Source organism: Stylophora pistillata, chromosome 13, assembly GCF_964205215.1.
Source record: "Stylophora pistillata chromosome 13, jaStyPist1.2, whole genome shotgun sequence".
Classification (NCBI taxonomy): Eukaryota; Metazoa; Cnidaria; class Anthozoa; order Scleractinia; family Pocilloporidae; genus Stylophora; species Stylophora pistillata.
The window spans coordinates 23,291,615-23,313,609 of record NC_142531.1 but is presented as its reverse complement, the minus strand read 5'-3'; the positions used below and the strand labels follow the sequence as shown (position 1 = coordinate 23,313,609).

Genomic DNA, 21,995 nt, shown 5'->3' with positions numbered 1-21,995 from the left:
TGGATAAGAAAACAAAGACGAGTCAATCAGAAGACACGTTATCATCGGCTAGTTTGGAACGAAAGGGACTGGCGCTCGGTTTTTGAAAATATCATACGAATTACAAGTAGGGTGCAAACGCCATCTTGAATGCAGCTTGTTATCTTCTTGTTTGCACAATACATTCTATTCGCGGTTAGGTTTAATTTCCTGCTAACTGGTTGAGAATGTGGCGTGAGATTTTGCCGGACGAGTCCTATAACAAATTAATACAGAAAATTACCATTGCAGATGACTCCCGACACTCAAATTAATTTCTCCACTGAGCAAAAATCAGTTGAAATTACGCGCATTGAATCGTTTTCGGGATGTTCTTTCGCTCGCTTATTGGTGGTTATTGAGTAATTAAAGGGAGGCCAAACTATTTGGAAAAAAAAATTGTTTTTTCAAATAGTTTTCGAAGCAAACGGAACAGTGATGTCGCCACATTTGTTTTTGTTTAGGCGAGTTTCTTCAGTGGCTATCACACACACACACACACACACACAAGGAACAGCAAGGAATGCGTGGGGGGAAAATGGACGAAAAGAGAAAACTTATCAGAAAAAAACCCACTGTTCTTTCTTTCAGAGCTTGCTTTGCAATTGGAAAATTTGCCTCGCCTGTAGCATTACTTTCATGATAAAGGAAGACAAACATTATAAATTGCATAAAAGCATTTTAATAGCGATGCGCGCCAGGTCTAAAAATAGATATGTCATCTTTGGACCCCCAGCTGGTTTAGGACAAACACTCGGAGTCTTTACAAGGACTTGTATGCGAAACGTGTCAGAAGTAAGACTATTTTCGCTTAAAAAATGCTCTAACTTTCTAAAATGGTTGCAACCAGGCATTGCTGTTGGGCTACATGTAAAAATGACTCAAGATATCCAGAAAGATTGCCAGATTCGCTTAATCCGCCTAAAGAAATGCTTAAAAACGGTCGGAAAGCCTTCACACCGTTGCCGAAGCTGAAGCATGCATGACTTGGAACTTTGTCAACGCCGGGTAAATGCGTGTTCTAGAAATAATTTCTCTGTTGATAGTGTTCACTACAATACTTATATTTGTGCTGTACACTGAAATCCTCGACAAAAGCCTTTTCAAACCGCTTGTTTGGAAACGTTACATAGACGATGATCTTCTCGCTATGGAGTACAAACAAATCAACAACAGAACGTTTCATTAAAAGAGCAAACAATCGTCATCCAACAATGAAATTTACGGCTGAAATTTCCGATAAGGAAACAACATTCCTGGACACCTACATCTATAATTATAAAGGCGAACGATTCGAAAAGGACGTAATCCTTGATGTGCGTACTCATTTTAAACAAACTGAGACATTTCAGTATACACACTATAGTTCCTGTCACCCACAGGGAGTTAAGAAAGGCTTAATAAAAGGAGAAGCCCTTAGACTTCTCAGAACAAACTCTTCTCAAACAACATTCGAAGAGAAAATTGCAAATTTCAAAGCGCATTTGCGAAAGAGAGGCTACCCAGAGGCCCCCATTAACACAACCCTTTCAGAGGTGAATTTCAAAAACAGGAAACTAGCTATTCAACAGAAACCGAAGACGAACCAACGAATCTTGCCTTTTATTACACAATACCAGCCATCAGTGCCTAACCTAAAGCAAATTCTCATGAGACACTGGCATTTAATAGAAACAACCAGTACTGAGCGAACTATACAAAAATCCGCCACTCATGTCTTAAAAATGAGGACGATCGCTCAGACATACTCGTGAGGGCCAAAATTTGAATAGGCTCTTCTAAACACGCGCTGGGAAGTCGTGTAGGCCTGTCAAACCCCTTTTTACATTGAACTGTTAGATCCTTAAGTTTCACGCGATCGACTTTACTTTAGTATCTTCGCCTGAAGCCATTTCCCATCATCTATACTTGAATCAACTACATAATGTTTTCCCGACTTGAGGCAGTCACGAACACGTACGATGAGGTCTGCTCATTTTCCGCTCAATTTCAAGCCACTACACTTTAACTAACGCTTCAATTGTGTGTTTGTATAGTTCTCTTGGTCTTGCTCGAACTTTGAGCCAGGAAAACCGTCGTTTTGAATTAAAATACGACCTTTAGAGGCGTTTGAACTAGAGATGGGCGCATCATCGCCCATATTCATTTACTCGAGAAGCCTGTTTGTTTGTCCTAATCGCTCTAGGGGGTCAAAATTTCGTGACATCACAAACGCGCATCGCCATTCAAACCTCTGGACCCCTACGGTGCAAAAGATGATAGCGGTTCCCTGCCCTGCTTCACCTACGCAGGTGCTTTTGTAGCGATGTACTTTACGAGGGCCTGCTCAGTATGCAATGCAAGATCAATGACATGTATATATTTATTTGGATTAAAACTTTAGAGCAATTCGTAGATATATAGAGGTATCATGTTGCTAGCTACAGTTTAGCTAGAAATTGCTTTCGATTTAGAAAATCTAGCCAGTAAAGGTGTTATAGCGAAGGCTAACTGCGAAGAATAAACATAAGATGGGATAAGATGGAAAAGATATCCTTTTGTGGTTACTATAGTAATCTCTAATTTCATCTGGTACTATTTCCTTTCAAATGAAAAGGAAACGATTCTCAAACATTTCCAAAACAAATCATTGAGATGGGATGTTGAAGATGTGTTCTTCATGAAGAAAACGAAGTGAAGCTCCGTGAGGTGGTTTAGAATACAAAATTCCTCCCTGATAGCTTTGGCTTGGTAATATATACTGTCAGGGTTCGGGAACTTTCTGCAAGTATCAACATTTTAAATAATTTAGAAGAAAAATTGACTTTATCATTTGTAAGAGGAGTTATCCCACAAATAGAACATGCAGAGACCGTTTGTCCACACATAGCGTGTAACCTGAGAAAGACTCAATACAATTCCGGAGGTTGCCTTTGAAATGACCCCAATGTTTATTATAAGTGGTTTCTGAACCGACATTTGTGCAGGACGTTAAAGGTACGGAGATGCAAAACTTTTGGCTTCTAATTGAGAATGCAAGTAATATTCTCGTTTTTCTATTCTTTAATTTCAAAAACCCGATTGGGCCTAAATGTAGAAAGAAGAAAACAAATGAGTTTTTCGGTCTGTTTGCCTGGCATTTTTAAGTGTAATTAATCAACAAAAAGATAACATGGCTACAATGTCCTCCTAAAACAAAATGTAAATTATCTTTTTTTAGGCCAGACATGTTTTTACTTCAGTAAAAAGTGAGTTAGACATGAGAGGTTTCCGGACTTCCTGTTCTTCTTGCTTGTTGTTTGGCGTAAAATAAACTGAAAAGTAACATTAACCTGGACACTTCAAGTTAACCACAAAAATGTTTGAACGAGTTTCCCACTACTTTTGCCGAAAAAAGAGAGAAAGGAGTTATCGGACAATCTAATACATGGGTGGTAAAGCGTTCGTTTTTTGTTTGGGTTGATGCTCAAGGTAACAGAAACTAAAATGCATCATTGAAAGCAAGTACACTAGTTCTTGATTGATATTTAGTTCTGTGAGTGGAATAACTTTTTAAATATTTTTGCAGAACTATTCTCGATTTGGAAAAGAAACTAGTTGTCAGTAGCGTCTTTCTTTTAATGCATAATTCATTAATAAATGTTGTTGACGAACACCTTACTGCATTAACTTGAAATAGTTACTATTGACTCCTAAATCTTCACAATAGCTCTAAATTATTCTGGCATAACAAAACTGTGTTTTTCATGACATATTATTGTTGCAAGGCTAAGACACTTGGTACCGCTCACTACTCTTATAAACATTTACCGCTCGCTCATTGAACCGTATATTTCCTATGGTCTCGTTGCTTGGGGCCAAGCCGCCAATACTCATCTAAACAAAATCGTCATTTTACAAAAGCGGGTTCTTCGTCTAATGCACTTTTCCGATTATACATCTCACAGTGCTCCTCTTTTTAGTCGTTCGGGAATTCTACCGATAAAAATGCTTTACTTCAAATTGGTTGCCTCTCTGTTACATGACATCAAAAATCGCTGTGCTCCTCTCAATATTTCTGAACTTTTTACTCACTCTGAACAGGTTCATTCCTACTCTACTCGTTTCTCAGTAGCTGGAAGCTTTTATATAAAACAGGCGAGAACAAATCATCAGTTGTTTTCCTTTTCTAGAGTTGGTGCGAAAATATGGAATGGCATCCCCCCTGAAATTCGTAAGCTAAAGAAAGCACCTTTTAAACGTGAGCTAACTCACTTGCTTTTGAAAATTCTTGAAATTGAGGAGATGAATGTTGACTTGCGCTACCTTGACCTTTCTAGCTTATATTTGTATTTCAACTGATTAGCTTTTTCTTTGACCTGTTAAAAACTCCCTTGTGTGACTGGCTCAGTTAAAACCTTTAACATGATTATTACTACTATTATTTATTATTTATTTTTATTTGCTCATTTATTTATTTATTTCATTGTTGCGTGTGTGTGTGCGTGCGTGTGTGTGTGTGTGTGTGAGCCTATACAGTGTCTGTTTAGGTAGCCCGCCTAGAATAGCTTTGCTAACTGCGGGCTACAAAAGCCTTTATTTCATTCATTTTAAAAAAATAAAGTCAATGTTGTTGTTGTTGTTGTTGTTGTTGACACTGTTATTATAGCATAATTGATATTTCATTGAGCAACTCTGAGAGCAGTCATGTCGTCCACAATAAACAAGCACGCACGGAAGACGAGCGAGAGCAGCTGCCCCTTTGTCTCGTTTGTGTTTGAATTATCTCTCTTTTCTGCGTGACTTTATTCTCGTGAGTGTGACTCTTCGCACCTGTGAGCGACTTTTCAATCTTGTGTGCGTGACTTTTCGCTCTTGTGAGCGTCACTCTTCGCTCGCATGCACGTGACTTTTTGCTCTTGTGCGTGTGTGACTTTTTACATATATCCGTGTGTGACTTTTTACATCTGTGTGCACGCCTTTTTCTGGCGCATGTGCGAGTTTTCGCTTATGTGTTTCGGACTGACTTATCTCTCCTATGACTTCAACAGAGTAACATTCGATTTCAACCCGTTGGAAACATGCTGAGGGCACTTCTTTTCTTATATTTTTTGGCTTCTTTCAACTCTTTCGTGATGGCTAGTGCTCGATGCCAGATGGAATTTAATATTCTTGGTATGGCTCTCGATGGTTTCGTATTCAAAAGGATAGCAGTAACAGACCCATATCAGTGTGATGTCCATTGCGAAAGAGAAGTCACATGTCAAAGCTATAACTACGTCATAGGGGAGAAAATTTGCGAATTGAATAACCGTACCAAGGAGGCACGGCCACAAAATTTCCGCTCTAACCCAGTTCGGTTTTACATGCGACGTTTTGTTGGGAGAGGTATGTGATCAGTTGAAGCTGCTCGTAAGTGCTAAAAATAATCTTTCGCCGACTTGTAACGCAGTAGCGTGGTTTTTAAACATTTGATAAAAAGATTGGACAAAGCCGAAGGCTTAACGCTGAGCAAACCATTGCAATGAAATTTCTCCTCAAAGACGCCCTTCAATTTTTCAGCTCCTCTGGGCTCCATTCCTGAATTACCAGCGGTATCTTGTCAAGAAATACAAGCAAGTGAAGGCAAATACACCATCAGCAACAAGTATTGGCTGGAGACAAACGGTACAGGAAAAGTACAATTGGTTGGTTGCAGTGACTCAGTGAAAGGTGAATTTTAGGTTATCTCGCCCTTGTTATAAAAAACTCTTGTTTTTACTTTATATTTAAACTATTTTTTTGACAATCAAGACTGAGAGAAAATTAAGGGAACGCGACGGAAGCTTCATTTTCTTTTTTTTTGTAACGACACCTTTCTTCTCTTCCATGATGCTTGCAATATTTTTGAAGCCTTACTGTTGGTTTTGTGACGTCACTGTGGCGATTCAGATGACGATGCAATAAAGTGAACGATGACGATGAAGATTACTGTGGCGATGAGAAAACAAACTAACTAACAAAAGTAGAACATACAAGGAGCACAATGGTCTATTAATTTGTCAAAATATATGATGCTTTACAATAACTCATGATTTACCTTATAATGTTTTGCGAATAAGGTGCACTTTCATTTCATCCCTCTGTTTGTGAAACTAATTCTTATTTTAACGGTGGAGCATGTGTAGAGGCACCCATACCAAGCGCACAAATTTACAAATGCAACTTTACGGTTACATTCAAAGGCATTAATTTTTCAGATCCAAAACCCGTGGAGCAGAATACGAACGACAACGTGGCGCGTGAGTACAATTAACTTTAGGTTTTCTTCCTATTGTTTCCATTATAAAGGGACACCAAGAACTCATTATAGTGACATTACAGTGGCCAAATGCGGCGAATTCTTTACCAAATTGCGAAAAACCATAAGCATGTTGATAATATGCAGCTTTTAGCTTTTAACACATCTAATTTCCGACACAAAGCTCTCATTAATATTATTTTGCGTTCAACTTGTTTCGTTGGTGGCGCGAGGTCTGGGCGAAATGGACCAAACAAACAACGTGCGCACAATGTGGGGGGGGGGGGGGGGCAGCGGCAGCGAGAAGCGGGAAGAGGGAAGAAAGCCGGAAGACCTACTAATGAATACGAGTAGACCAATTCACAATTTACTGATTGTACTAACATTTCCTAAAATCTAGGTGAAATTAAGTCTTCAAAAATGATTTCTGAAAACAAGCCGAGTAGCAAAGAGTGTGGCCAAAAAATGTTCAATTTTGGTGTAACAGTTGTGCATGTTTTCCATTTTGTAGCCACTGTAGCGAGCCTTAACAGAGGTAATGGAGAACCTTTTAATCAAAATGACTATGACTTTGAGCTTGTCTTCAGAAAAACTCAGCAAACGAACTATGTGAAACACGATATGAATAAGGAGTGGATTGAACACTTTACTGTCTGCGCCTGGATACACACACCTGATATACAACAGGATCAAAATATGACTGTAATAAGTATATTGACTGAGAAGAATGGTGGCAATCGAAACGTTATGACCGTGAGGATCGACGGAAAAGGGAAGATCTATTTTTCAATCGGAGGTGACTGGTAAGGAGTTTTTTTGAGCCACAATTACCGGAGAGGAATAATCATTTACCTTGTAGTTATTAAAATAGTACAGGTATTATCGTCGACGATCCCGTTAGCCACGCATTTTTGCTTCAAAGGCTGATTGAAACACAAATATATCAACTCTCAATCGTGCTTTCGTAAATTTTTATGTTTAAGTTGTAAGTTTTTAACGCGAAGAGAAAAAATGTAGCTTTTAACAAGAAATGCTGCAAAAAATAGGTCTCAATTATTCACCATGACCGATGTGATTAATATTTTTAGTATATACCGCACAGTCTCTTTGGCTGCTCGGAGGCGAATCACTCACAGTATCGCTTGATAGAACTCAAATATCGCGCGATAACTTAATTCATTGCGCGATACTTTTTCATTTATTGTGCAATAATTTCCATTTATCGCGCGATATTTTGATTTTATCGCGCGATAAAATTGCATTCAAAAAGTGGATGACGTGTCCTCTACGGGCCACGGTATTTAGCGATGGTTTTCTTTTTTTTAGGAATGCCATTTCCGACGTATTCGCCACAAGTTCTCCGAAGGATCAACTTGTCTTCCTCTGTGTTCGAATCCAACCTATCGAAGTACCTTACATAGAGACGATCGTTAATGCAGATTTTGGTTCAAAGGGATCTAGCGACGGAGTTAGGAACGAAAACGTTCAGTGGACTCAAGTAATCATCGGACAAAATCAGGACATTGACGGTACTATTACAACCGACTTCCCATTTTACGGAAGGATTTCGAACTTAAACATTTGGTTTAGCCCTTTCTCTGATGACTATATTACAAATTGGTACAACAGTGGTCCAAAATATTACAAACCCAACATTCTTAAATGGCCGGACCTCGGTTCTTCATCCAAGAGATTTGGAGACGTTCATTTTGTAAAGGTCACTTCCGCTGAGAGACGTAAGTTGAATGGACTTGATACTCTGCCTTATTGTACTAAATGCAAAGTTCAGTTTATCCAGGAAGAGTGAATGGTAAGGGGTGGAGAGTAAGAAAGCGCTACAGGACACCCGATCTTTTTCCGTTGAGTAGTAGCCCAGAGGCGAGCAACTGTTCATTGCTAACCACTGGAAAATATTTTCAAGTCTGACAAGGAACTTGAAGGAGAGGGGAGGGTTCCGGAGCCCCCATGACCTTCCCCCTGGATCCGCCATTGTCAAAATTTTAACGATGGCTATCAACTAAGTTGTATTATCGAGTGTATACCCAATTTATAATGGGTGTATTTATATTTTTCTGTTTAGAGTGGCGTGACGTTTCGGAAAGTGACGTGTATGTGCAAAGCACAACTGATGTTGTTGCAACGAAAACTGTTGAAAATGGATCCGGAATAGTTATCGAAGTTGAGCGTCAGTCACCACTTCCTTGTACTGGAATAAATCCAATTGATTCGCCCACAGTTGATGGCGTGTTTATATCTGTATCTAGAAGCTGGAAACGAATCAAATACAAGCAAACGTTCGTGGAAACTCAGAAATGTTTTGCAATTTTTGGAAGCGTCCCTGACTGGTAAAATATTCGGTTCATGTCTCTTATGTCCCTACGAAGTATGAATCATCTGAAAAGTCACGGGGAGGGGAGGGTGAGCCCAGACTCGTAACAAGCTGTATCGTTGCTTAAACAAAGTAGAGACTTGTTTCTGTTGACTTCAGGCGAGGGAAAATTTTTAAGGGATTAACGACCCTTAGTTTTCTTTTATAATTACAGGGCCACAAATATATATACTCCAGGTGTTTCGGAATTCAACCTTGATCTGGATGAGCTTTGGAAAGAAGAATATCTTCGTCCAGACGGTAAAAATGCATGCAAGAAACCTTGTATGGGATTTAAAGTTTACTGTTAACGTCACCCAGGGAAGTTTGCCTTGTAGGCCTAAAATGGGTTACTTTAGTGTTTTTTTTTCTACAATTCTCAAATTTACATCACGAAACTGTCATAACTAATAATGGAACATCACGTTAAGATACGTGATTTTCAAACTTAGGTTGATAAAATCCCTCTATCATTTTTCCCCTCTACATGGAGAGGATTACAGCAGAGGTTTGACATTGCAAATTTTATTAAATGCAGGGCTAGCTTGCATATTGTTCATGCTTGATTTGTAGTTAGATTATTTGACGATTCTCAGTTATGCCAATTTGCCGTCGGGGGTTACGTTCACAAACAACGCAAATTTTGGTGCTTTCACGTTGTTTTTCAGAGGGCAGCTGAAAATGAAAAGAGATTTAAAACGCACGTGCTGAGCTATTGCTCTTCTCATCAGATCTTTTGTTCTGCCACGCCAGTCACCGACGTTTATCAATAATAATAATAATAATGATAATAATAATAATAATAATATACGTTAATTGAGGCTCCTCCTTAGGGGCTTTTCAGCCACATTGTAGACCAACTAAGAGCTTAAAAAGACCCACTGTTAGATCTATTTTTGTAACAGAAATAAAATATAGACAATAGAAAACCAAGCAGCATTTCTATAGAGTTCAGCCTTTGAGTTGAAGACTAGGATTACCATAATGATGACAATGCTGATGTGTTACTGAGATTTGTCTCCCTGTTCCTTTAAGGTAATGATTTTGATGGTGTGAATGCTTTGTGCGGGAATGAACACTTTTGGATGGTAAATCAACTGAACACACCAGTAGCTGGAGTCAGTTTAAGACGAAAAGGTAGCGGGTCAAGTGCGGGGATATCCACCTTTGGCAAGTGTGGGAAGTTCAAGTTCAAGATTTCTGATATTCGTGTTCTGGAATGAAAATTCTGTATCAAGTCCTGGCTAATCGAAGTTGTCATTGTCAACACAAGTCGTAGTCCTCCCCCGAGCTTATAATGTCACGACAGAAAAGTCACGTGGCATCCCAAAGAACGGCTTCGAAGACTAAACACTTTGCTGCCTTTTAGCGCCTTTGACTGGCCGGGACTTGAGCCCACGATCAATTGAGCAGTTTGAACAGTTACATCACCTTCAAGCACAACAGCACTATGACAGTAAATTGTAGTGAGGGCAGAGCTGGATCTCTTGATTTTTATAGACACTGATAGGCCAACTGAACAGAGATGTCGTTCTTTACAAACTGTTGAGGGTATACGACAAGATCTCGCATTTAGCTCATTTTTACTCGTTTTAAGGCCGTTGTATCGCATCTAACTTTTTGAATTGACACAACAAAAATCCTGTATCTAGAAGTTGTCATGCCTCAACTTGACGAAGGGTTTTCATCATACGGTAAATCAAATGAGGTTTATGGTATTTAGTTCTAACATTTAGTTCATACACTCAAAACTTTTGTTTGAACTCGTGTTAAAAATTCTATCGGGGAAAGATGTACTGGTCGTTGGGAACTAGTTTAGTCTTTTTATCGTTTTAAGCCAAGAGCTCTGATGATAATAACCGGAGAAAATTTTCAAATAAAATCATTTTACACTGAAAACACTCTTTGTTTGGTCAGAAAATACATGTTTCAAAGGTAGACACACCTAACCGTATGGAAGTGTCATGAACTGTTAGTATGACGCTTAGAGCGCGACATTTTTCAGTGAATGAAGTTACTTATGCGTTAGAACTAAACAGAAGATGACTACCTAAGTTAAGAACGAAAGGGACTGGTGCCCGGTTTTTGAACATATTATTTGTCTTTATCGAGGTTAAAGGTGGTATCACACGAAGTACAAATAAGGTGCAAAGCCAATGCGGCTTATTGTCTGCTACTTGTTTGCACAATATATTCTAATCGCGATTAGGTTTAACTTCTTTGCTATCTGGTTGAGAATAAGGCGCGAGATTCTGCCGGACCAGTCACATAGCAAATCAATACAGAATAAATACCATTCCAGATTACTCCCCACACTCAAATGAACTTCTCCACTGAGCTGGAATCCACTTGAGATTACGCGCATGGAATCGTTTCCGGGCTGCTCTTTCGCTCGCTTATTGGTGGTTATCGAACAATTGAAGGGAGACCAAGAGAGTCATCAAACTATATCTGGATATATAGATTAAGTTCTTGAAAGCTACTTTAAAGTTGATGCGTCAAGAAACCGTCGATTGTCCTCAGTTATTTCTAATTATTCCTTTCGAATTATCTAATATTTATTTTGGATAGGGTTGCATGATATCATTTTATGAACAAAATACAACCAGGAGCTGCTGTGCGAGAAAGCCAAAATTTAGAACGTAAGTGCGACAAAATAAATGGAGATAAATTTTTAATCAACAGAATGAAGCAGGATATAAATAATTGATTTTAAATACTTCTTTCCTTCAAGAGGCACATCATGGAGAGTCGTAGAGGCTTCTTTTATGTTTCGATTTTCACATTCCTAACTCTGTCAGTGGCGATACAGAATCCTGTACCTATGTTCATTTCGGAAATAGGTAGGTTGTATTTAGTTACAGTTTTATTGTCGGCGAATTCCCATGCGCTTTTTGTTAGCATGGTTTCAAAGACGGTATAGAGGAAAACCAGACGAAAAAGTTCTAGAAAACAGAGTTTTTGGGGGAATCGTCTAAGTCTGTTTTTTCCTGCGGAATACTTTTTATCAAAATTCGATTTCGTGGAAGAAAAGTTTTAAATTCTAAGAAGTCATTAGGCATTCTTGCGAGTTAAAAAACCTTGAAAGATCGTTAAAAAAGTACTTAGCAACTCTTCAACAGCATCTGTTGTCATGGTTCCACCATGAATGAAGACTGGCCATTGTTTACCACCGGGGTGGAGGGGACCCGGAGGATTTTTGTCATGTCACAATAAAATTTAACTAGTCCCCCCTGAGGCTCTGTAGTAGTTTAATGACCGTCCTTCACTGGCAGTTATATTTCCATAGTCCCCCCTATATGTTACATTAGAAACGACTGATCCCCTCTCCGTTCCTCCTGGAAACCACGTGATCCTCCCTAAAAAATCCTCTGCCCCCACCCTTGGCGATAAATAGAGACTGGTCTTAGTCTTTCGTGATCTTATGGCCCAAGTCAGTCTGGGTCCAAATGAAAGAAAAATTTGGAAGTCAGATGCCGTTACCAAGATCTTTCTGGAGTACAAATTCGCGCATACTTATAAAATATGTCGTCAATTCTATTTATCGTATTAATTGTTTTTGTACAGATACGTTTCTCGACACTGAGCATGAAGAGGAAAAAGCGAGTTCGGTGTTCGAATGCGTGAAGCGATGTCTATCGACTTTCGACTGCAAGTCTATTAATTGCAAAAAGTCAAGCAGTGAAGATAATTGCTTTTTAAACAAAATGAACCGAAGAGAGGCGGGCGAGGCAGCCATTAAAACTGGCAAGGAGTTTGTACATTACGATTTGAGTTACCACATTCAAAGGAGTGAGGAAGCCGAGTTTGGAACCACAGACAACATGGTGAGTATAAACACACACACACAAAAAAACGATTTAAAAGCTGTTAGCTGGAAAGAAGATGACGTAAATACGCATACCTAAACAAGACACCGGCGTTAATGGAGACGTAAAGCATGTTGTAAAACGCATAGCGAGGTTTTTTCGATTCACATATGCAATGAGATGTTGCCAGTTGGGTAAATACACTCTCTCACGAATTACGAAAAAGCTAGTGGAAAAATGTGCGAGTTTGCCATAAGATTTTTTCTACGCCTAAATTCTATCCTCGTTTCCAGGGTCACCTTTGTTTCTCTCTCCATAAAGTCTAAAGGACGCTGAGAAGAGGGTCTGGTAAAGAGGTTGTTCTAAATCCTCCTAATTCAAATGTACTTGAATACAAATTGGTTACTTTAAATTCTGAGTTCGAAAACAGGCTGTTAGTACATTCAAACTGAACTTCTCTACCTCGATATTTCTTTCATTTTCTATACTCACCCCTCTTTTCAACAAACCTTTTTAAAACTCTTGTCTGCCGTATTGATGTTTTTAAAATATCGTAATAAACATGTTTATACCTCTTCCCCGTTAACAGCCCACTGTTCCTCCAGTGGTTCAGGGTCCTTGTCACTTTGAACCATGTGAAAATGGCGGAACGTGCATAGAGATAGCTAGTAATAAGACTTACAGATGTCAGTGCGCTGACAACTTCTATGGCAAGAAATGTAGGCAGATCGTGACATGTTAGTATAAGGATTGTTCTTTACACGCTTAATATTGTAACCTCTTAGACTGCCTAGCAGCTTATTTCACCGTACAGGTTATCCCTAAATCAAACTTTCAGAGCATGAGAATAAAGGATTTGGGCCGAGTTGTTCAAAGCTGGGTTAGGATATCCCAGTGTTAGTGTGAAATCTGATTTCAGATCTGAAGGCTTTAAAAGAAAATTCAGTGGAATTCTTTTTGTTTCCCACTTGATAATTCAATGTTCTAAAAATCATAGAGAATATTATCCCAAGAAAGACTTTTGAACAAAGGATTAAAGAAACCCAGATTAAAATTTAACCCTGGGTACGTAGTGTTAATCGGCCTTCGAACCACTGGGCTCTGATCAACAACTTGAGGAGTTCGTGATCGTTCAATCAAATCTCCTTAACAATGTTACAGGAAATGTACAGAGAGCAGTATAGAGAATATGCACACTAATGTCAGTAAGCTGCGAAGGTTGATGACTCCTACGATTTTTCCATCTCAGGTAGGAGAGGATGCGGCCAGGAGAGAAAATGTGGAGATTGTGGCTCTATTTAGGCTTGATTATAAAGACGCTCACTATTTTTCTCCTCCATAATGCTTTGCAATTTTTTTGAAGTCTTACTGTTTGTTTTGTGACGTCACGGTGGCGATTCTGATGACAATGTGAACAGCGAGAATGATGAAGATAACGATCACTATGACGGCGACGAAGACAAACAAATACCAATCATTATGACGACGACGAAAACAGAAAAATACACCAATCACAAAGATTTACCAAATTACATCTTGCTTTGCAACGATTCGCTATAAGATTCATCTGAAGAAGTTTTCAAAACTTACAATACAGTCTTGTTTTATCTATCAGATTGTAACGCTAATCCTTGTAAAAACGGTGGAACGTGTGTAGAGGCACCCAGTGCGCAAACCTACACATGCAACTGTACGGATTCATTCTCAGGAACAAATTGCTCAGAATCAATAGCGGAGGAGCAGAATATGGACTACAACACGGCCCGTGAGTGTAGTCAACTTCATGTTTTCACTTCACTGTTCCACTATAAGGGGATCCCAAAAACTCAACCTTTCACCCATTATAATGGTTTTAGAGTGGCCAAATGCAGCGAATTCCATACCAAATTGGGAAAAAACAAAAGCATGTTGATAATATGAAGCTTTTAAAACTTCTAATTTTTGACATGAAGCCCTTTTTAATATTAGTTTGCGTTCAAGTTGTTTTCTTGACAGCGGGAGGTCTGGGGCCAAATGGATCAAACAAACAACGTGCGCACAATGTGGAGGGAATGGGGGGGGGGGGGGGCGGGAAGAGGGAAGAAAGAAGACCTACTAATGAATACGAGTAGACCATTTCACAATTTACTGATTGTACTAAAATTTCGTAAAATCTAAGTGAAATTAAATCTTCAAAAATGATTTCTGAAAACAAGCCGAGTAGCAAAGATTGTGGCCAAAAAATGTTCAATTTTGGTGTAACAGTTGTGCATGTTTTCCATTTTGTAGCCACTGTAGCGAGCCTTAACAGAGGTAATGGAGAACCTTTTAATCAAAATGACTATGACTTTGAGCTTGTCTTCAGAAAAACTCAACAAACGAACTATGTGAAACACGATATGAATAAGAATTGGGTTGAACACTTTACTGTCTGCGCCTGGATACACACACCTGATATGCAACAGGATCAAAATATGACTGTAATAAGTATATTGACCGAGAAGAATGGTGGCAATCGAAACGTTATGACCGTGAGGATCGACGGAAAAGGGAAGATCTATTTTTCAATCGGAAGTGACTGGTAAGGAGTTTTTGTGAGCCACAATTACCAGAGAGGAATAATCAGTTACCTTGTAGTTATCAAAATAGTACAGGTATTATCCTCGACGATCCTGTTAGCCTCGCATTTTTGCTTCAAAGGCTGATTTAAACCCAAATATATCAACTCTCAATTGTCGTTTCGTAAATTTTTATGTTTAAGTAGTAATTTTTTAACACAAAGAGAAAAAAATGTAGCTTTTAACAAGAAATGCTGCAAAAATAGGTCTCAATTATTCACCATGACCGAGGTGAGTAATATTTTTAGTATATACCGCACTGTCTCTTTGGCTATTCAGAGGCGAATCACACACTGTATCGCTTGATAGAACTCAAATATCGCACGATAACTTAATTCATAAGATGATCGCGCTATAATTCAGAATTTATTGCACGATACTTTTTCATTTATTGCGCAATAATTTCCATTGATCGCGTGATATTTTGATTTTATCGCGGGATGAAATTGCATTCAAAAAGTGGATGACGTGTCCTCTACGGGCCACGGTATTTAGCGGTGGTTTTTTTTTTTTTTTTTAGGGAATGCCGTTTCCGACGTATTCGCCACAAGTTCTCCGAAGGATCAACTTGTCTTCCTCTGTGTTCGAATCCAACGTAACCAGTCATCTTACATGGAGGTGATCGTAAATGCAGATTTTGGTTAAAAAAGATCTAGCGACGGAGTTAAGAACGAAAACCTTCAGTGGACTCAAGTAATCATTGGACAATATCAGGACATTGGCGGTACTATTACAACCGACTTCCCATTTTACGGAAGGATTTCGGACTTAAACATTTGGTTTAAATCTCTCACTAATGACCATATTACAAATTGGTACAACAGTGTTGAAAAACATTACTATCCCGACATTCTTAAATGGCCGGACGTCGGTTCTTCATCCAAGAGATTTGGAGACGTTCATTTTGTAAAGGTCACTTCTGCTAAGAGACGTAAGTTGAATGGACTTGATACTCTGCCTTATTGTACTAAATGCAAAGTTCAGTTTACCCAGGAAGAGTGAATGGTAAGGGGTGGAGAGTAAGAAAGCGCTACAGGACACCCGACCTTTTTCCGTTGAGTAGCCTAGAGGCGAGCAACTGTTCATTGCTAACCACTGGAAAATATTTTCAAATCTGGCAAGGAACTTGAAGGAGAGGGTAGAGTTCCAGAGCCCCCATGATCTACCCCCTGGATCCGCCATTGTCAAAATTTTAACGATGGCTATCTGCTAAGTTGTATTATCGAGTGTATACCCAACTTATAATGGGTGCATTTATATTTTTCTGTTTAGAGTGGCGTGACGTTTCGGAAAGTGACGTGGATGTACAAAGTACAACTGATGTTGCTGCAACGAAAACTGTTGAAAGTGGATCCGGAGTAGTTATCGAAGTTGAGCGTCAGTCACCACGTCCTTGTACTGGAATAAATGCAATTGATTCACCCACAGTTGACGGCGTGTTTATATCTGTATCTGGAGGCTGGAAACGAATCAAATACAAGCAAAAGTTCGTGGAAACTCAGAAATATTTTGCAATTTTTGGAAACGTCCCTGACTGATAAAATATTCAGTTCATGTCTCTTATGTCCCTACGAAGTATGAAGAAAAGCAAAACTAACGGGCCATAGAGGACTCAATTTACGTATTTGGCGTCAAATGCAGGAAAACAAGAGTACACAAACTCGTATTAAGCTTTATCGTTGCTTAAACAAAGCAGTGACTTATTGATATTGTTTTGGCTAAAGGAAATTTTATATGAGTAATGACCCTTGGTCTTCTTTCATCCTTACAGGGCCTCTGGTAAATATACTCCCGGTGTTTCGGAATTCGACCTTGATCTGGATGAGCTTTGGAAAGAAGAATATCTCAGGCCAGACGGTAAAAATGCATGCGAGAAACATTGTTGAGATTTAAAGTTAACTGGTAACGTCACCAAGGGAAGTGTGCCTTATAGGCCTAAAATGGGTTACTTTAGTGTGTTTTTTTTTTCTACAGTTCTTAAATTTAAATCTCGAAACTGTCAAAACTGATGATAGAACATTACGGTATGATACGTAATTTTCAAACTTAAGCTAATCAAATCCTTCTATCTTCCCTTCTACATGGAAAGGAATACAGCAGAGGTCTGACAACGGAAATGTTATCAAATGCAGGGCTAGTTTGCATATTGTGCATGGTTGACTTGTAGTTAGATCATTTGACGACTCTCAGTTGTGCCAATATGCCGTCGGGGGTTGCATTCTCTGAGAACGCAAATTTTGGTGCTTTCAAGTTGTTTTTCAGAGGACAGCGAAAAATGTTTAAAAGATTTAAAACGAACGTGCTGAGCTATTGCTCTTCTCATCAGATCTTCTTTTCTACCAAGCCCGTCCTCTTTACTGTCACCGATGTTTATCCAAAAGACCCACCGTTACATCTATTTTTGTAACAAAAATAAAATATAGACCATAGAAAATCAAGCAGCATTTGTATAGAGTTCAGCCTTTGAGTTGACGACAACGATTGCCATGATGATGACAGTGATAATAAGTTTCTGAGATTTGTCTCCCTGTTCTTTTAAGGTAATCATTTTGATGGTGTAAATGCTTTGTGCGGGAATGACCACTTTTGGATGGTAAATCACCCGAACACACCAGTAGCTGGAGTCATTTTAAGACGAAAAGGTAGCGGGTTAAGTGCGGGGATATCCACCTTTGGCAAATATGGGAAGTTCAAGTTCAAGATTTCTGATATTCGGGTTCTAGAATGAAAATTCTGTATCAAGTCCTGGTTAATTCAAGTTGTTATTGTCGACATAAGTTGCAGTCCTCTTCGGAGCTGATGTTTGTAATGTCGCGACAGAAAAGTCACGTGGCATCCTAAAGAACGGCTTCGAAGAAGACTTAACACGTTGCTACCTTTTCGCGCCTTTGACTGGCCAGGACTTGAGCCCACGATCGATTGAGTAGTTTGAACAGTTAAATCACCTTTAAGCACAACAGCACCATGACAATAAATTGCACTGGAAGCAGAGCTGGACCTCTTGATTTTTATAGACATTGATAGTCAACTGAACACAAATGTCGTCCTTTACAAACTGTTGAGGGTAGATGACAAGATCTCGCATTCAGCTCATTTGTACAAATGTTAAGGCTATTTTATCGCATTTAATTACATGAATTTACAAACAAAAATCAACTAAGGTTTATGGTATGTCGTTTTAACACTTCAGTTCATTCATTAAAAACTTTTGTTTAAACTCATGTTAAAATTCTACCAGTGAAGAATATACTGGTCATTGGGGACTAGTTTAAACCTTTTTACCTCTTTTTAGTCAGGTGCTCTGTGGATAATTACCCAAGAAAATCCTCAAATAAAATCATTTTGCACTGAAACCCTGTTCGTATGATCAGAAAACACACATTTCAAAGGCAGACACACCGAACCACGGGCTAAGTAAGTATGAACCGTTAGTATGACGCTTAGGCGTGAAACCGGCAAAAGATGAATAAGAAAACAAAGACGAGTCAATCAGAAGACACGTTATCATCGGCAAGTTTGGAACGAAAGGGACTGGTTACCGGTTTTTTAACATATCATACGAATTGCAAATATGGTGCAAACGCTTGGTGCAACTGGTTGAGAATGGGGTGGCGTGAGATTCTGCCGGACCAATCACATCAAATCAATGCAGAATTATACCACTGCAGATTATTTTCGACACTCAAATGAATTTTTCTCCACTGAGCTGGTACATGCTTGAAATTACGCGACGGTATGGAATCGCTTTCGGTGTTCTTTAACTCGTTTATCACGGTGATTATCAAACCATTGAAAGGAGACCAAGAGAGTTATGAATAATAATAAAAAATTTTCTTCACAGTTTTCGAAGGAAACAAAACAGTGTTGTCGACATGTTTATTTTTGTTGACGGAAATTTCTTCAGTGGCTATCACATACATCCACAAGGAACCGCGAGAAACACGCTGGGGAAAAAAATTACCGGAAAGAGGTTTTGAAACCACAGATATCTCGTAGTTCTTTCCGAGTTGGCTTTACAATAGGAAAATTTGTCTCGCCTAAAGTGTTATTTTATTAATAAAGGAAGATAAACATTATAAAATGAATAAAAGCGTTTTAATTCGAGACTTTTAGAACACAAAAGTGCTCCCTGATAGTTTCGACGTAGTAAGTATCAACATTGTAAATGATTTAGAAGAAAATTCATTTCATTGTTAGTAAAAGAAGTTACCTCACAACTAGAACCTACAGAGACAGTTTATCTACATTCAGTGTCTAAACTTGGAAAGACTCAAAACGTTTCTGGAGGTTGCCGTTAAAATGAACCCGATGCCTATTGCTTGGGGTTTCTGAACCGGCATTTTGCAGGAGGTTAGAGGTATGGAATGCAAAATTTTTTTTGGCTTTCAAATGAGAATGCAAGTAATTAATTTTCTCCTTTTCTCTATTTTAAATTGAAAAGTCGATCGGGCTGAAATTTACGAAGGAGGAAATAAAAATCGCTTTCTTTGGTTTGTTTGCCTGGTAACTACAACTGGAATTGGTTAACAAAAGATAAAATGGCTGCAATGGTACTCCTAACACAAAGGGTAAATAATTTTTTTTTTGGGCCAGACATGTTTTTACTTCAGTAAAAATTGAATTAGACCCGAGTGGTTTCAACTTGCTATACAAACCTGTTCTCATTGAATTCTTTTTAGCTAGATTCCGTTATGGAAGAACAAGAAAGACTAAAAAAAGACATGATTAATCCACGGTAGCGTTTGACTCGAAATCTTTCAGATTCCCTTCAGTTGCTTGGCGCTAAAATAAACTGAAAAAGTAATATTAATCTAGACTCTTTAAGCTAACCACAAAAATAAATTTGAAAAATTTTCCCACTACTTTTGCCGAAAAAGAAAGGAAGGATTTATGGGACAATCTAATCCATAGGTGGCGAAGTGTTTGTTTTTTGTTTGGGTTGATGCTCCAGGTAACCAAAATTAAATCGCACAATTGGAAGCTAGTATTCTAGTTCTTGATTGATATTTAGATCTGTGAGTAGAAGGATTTTTTAAGTATTTTTTCAGAACTATTCTCGATTTGGAAAAGAAATTAGTGGTCGGTAGCGTCTTTCTTTTGATGCATAACTTAGTAATTAACAGTTGTTGTTGAACATCTTACTGCATTAACTTGCAAAATTATTAGTAACACTTAGGATAATCAAACCCTTTAATATTGGCTTTATATACTGTCAGGTTTTCGATTGCTTTTCTGTAGTTATCAACATTGTAAATAATTTAGGAGAAAATTAGCTTCGCTGTCATGAAAAAAGAAATTATCTCACAAATAGAACCTGCAGAGACAGTTTATATAAATACAATGTCTAAACTGGGAAAGACTCAATACGTTTCTGGAGGTTGCCGTTAAAATGAACCCGATATCTATTGCTAGTGGTTTCTGAACCGGCATTTATGCAGGTGCTTAAAGGTATGGGGATGCAAAACTTTTTGGCTTTTAAATGAGAATGCAAGTAACTGATTTTCTCCTTTTTTTTATTTTAAGCCAATTAGGCCGAAATTTAGAGAGAAGGAAAAAATTTGTTTTTGGTCTGTTTGCCAGGTAACTACAGCTGCAGTTAGTCAACAAAAGATGAAATGGCTGCGATCGACCTCCTAATACAAAGAGTACATCATTTTTGAGCTAACCGCTAATGGATAGATACTCTAGTCTTCTCGGATAAGGACGAATAAACCGTGGGCCCCGTCTTCTGCAAGGTTAGGGGTAGGAGACTTTAATTTCCCACGCACGAGATTACTGTGTGGTGGATGTCCTCCCCTGGGGTGGGATGGGAGGGAAGGTGAGATTGTTTGCATGGACTGAAGCGGCTGCCAGAGGCGCCTAATAATGCTGACGTCCGATCTCAAGCTTATCATTGTAACTAGACACGTTTGTTGTTTAGAGTGCTTAAGACTCTCTTTCTCTCTTATTGGGACAGACATGTTTTTTATTCAGTAAAAAGTGAGATAGACATTGAAAGGTTTTAACTTGCTATACAAACCTGTTCTCCATTTTTTTTTTTTTTGGGCTTGATTTTATTATGGGAGAGCAAAAGAGACTGGAAAAAAGACTGCAAAAAAGAGTCGTTAAACTTTCAGATTCCCTTCAGTTGTTTGGCGCTAAAATAAACTGAAAAGTAATATTAATCCGGACACTTCAAGCTAACCACAAAAAAATATTTTAACAATTTTTCTTCTACTTTTGCCGAAAAAGGGAGGAAGGATTTATCGGACAATCTAATACGTTGGTGGAAAAGCATTCGTTTTTGTTCAAGGTAACCAAAATTAAAACGCACAGTAGAAAGCAAGTACTCTAGTTCTTGAATGATATTTAGATCTATGAGAAGAAGGACTTTTTAAGTATTTTTGCAGAACTATTCTCGATTTGGGAAAGAAATAAGTGGTCGGTAGCGTCTTTTTTTTTTCTTCTTTTTTGACGCATGATTTATTGATAAATGTTGTTGACGAACATCTTACCGCATTTACCTGAAAAAATTATGTGACACCTAAATATCTTCACAATGGCCATCAATAGCCGTTATCGCATTTGTGTCTGCAATGCAAAGGGTCCGCGGAGTTACAGTTTCAGGACGAGGCTATCGGGTCAACGTTTCTCGAGAAACACCAGAAACACTCCATGTCTGGCCATATAACTCTGGAATCTGCGCTTTTTTCTGCCGAGGAAAAGGTTAAAATTCTTAGTGGTAGTTGTCCTGGCATCACAAAAGGAAGATTGAAAGAATGGCTGTTATTTCGGAAAGGAACGGCAAAATTTTGTCGCGTTTGTTCATGACTACGGTTGTTGTTCCTCTGTCGGCCTTTTTGAGGTTTAACCACAGGGAGCCCAGACAAGCGACGGGTCTGGTTGTTTATTCGAAATATAAAGGAATGTATGGGAGAGTGTTGAAGAGTCTTATTATCGTAAACTTATATCATGAAATGTCTGAG

The 21,995-nt window shown here is 38.6% G+C and overlaps 2 protein-coding genes and 1 pseudogene across 5 annotated transcripts in view; all 3 read left to right on the top strand.

The window, feature by feature from the left end:
* Positions 1 to 4,816: 4,816 nt before the first annotated feature.
* LOC148718222 (uncharacterized) lies at positions 4,817 to 10,523 on the top strand. Its single transcript, XM_088743669.1, has 7 exons — positions 4,817 to 5,151; positions 5,539 to 5,688; positions 6,768 to 7,059; positions 7,583 to 7,992; positions 8,337 to 8,601; positions 8,800 to 8,885; positions 9,660 to 10,523. The coding sequence occupies exons 1-7, from the start codon at positions 5,058 to 5,060 to the stop codon at positions 9,845 to 9,847; spliced, it is 1,485 nt and encodes a 494-aa protein (XP_088599795.1). The 5' UTR covers positions 4,817 to 5,057; the 3' UTR covers positions 9,848 to 10,523.
* An 844-nt stretch (positions 10,524 to 11,367) lies between these two features.
* LOC148718221 (uncharacterized) lies at positions 11,368 to 18,251 on the top strand (annotated as a pseudogene). Its single transcript, XR_015994439.1, has 8 exons — positions 11,368 to 11,467; positions 12,192 to 12,451; positions 13,023 to 13,170; positions 14,049 to 14,198; positions 14,702 to 14,991; positions 15,550 to 15,961; positions 16,303 to 16,887; positions 17,571 to 18,251. The product of XR_015994439.1 is annotated as an uncharacterized LOC148718221 (transcript).
* Positions 18,252 to 19,214: 963 nt separating this feature from the next.
* Positions 19,215 to 21,995, top strand: part of LOC111330134 (uncharacterized) — an 11,153-nt gene continuing 8,372 nt past the window's right edge. The window contains exons 1-3 of one of the 3 annotated variants that reach the window (XM_088744129.1): positions 19,216 to 19,387; positions 20,611 to 20,765; positions 21,262 to 21,322. The gene's annotated coding sequence lies outside the window, so the exon portion shown is untranslated. Of the gene's footprint in view, positions 19,388 to 20,610; positions 20,766 to 21,261; positions 21,323 to 21,995 lie in introns of all 3 variants that reach the window. The other 2 variants (XM_088744130.1, XM_088744132.1) reach the window with 2 other exon arrangements.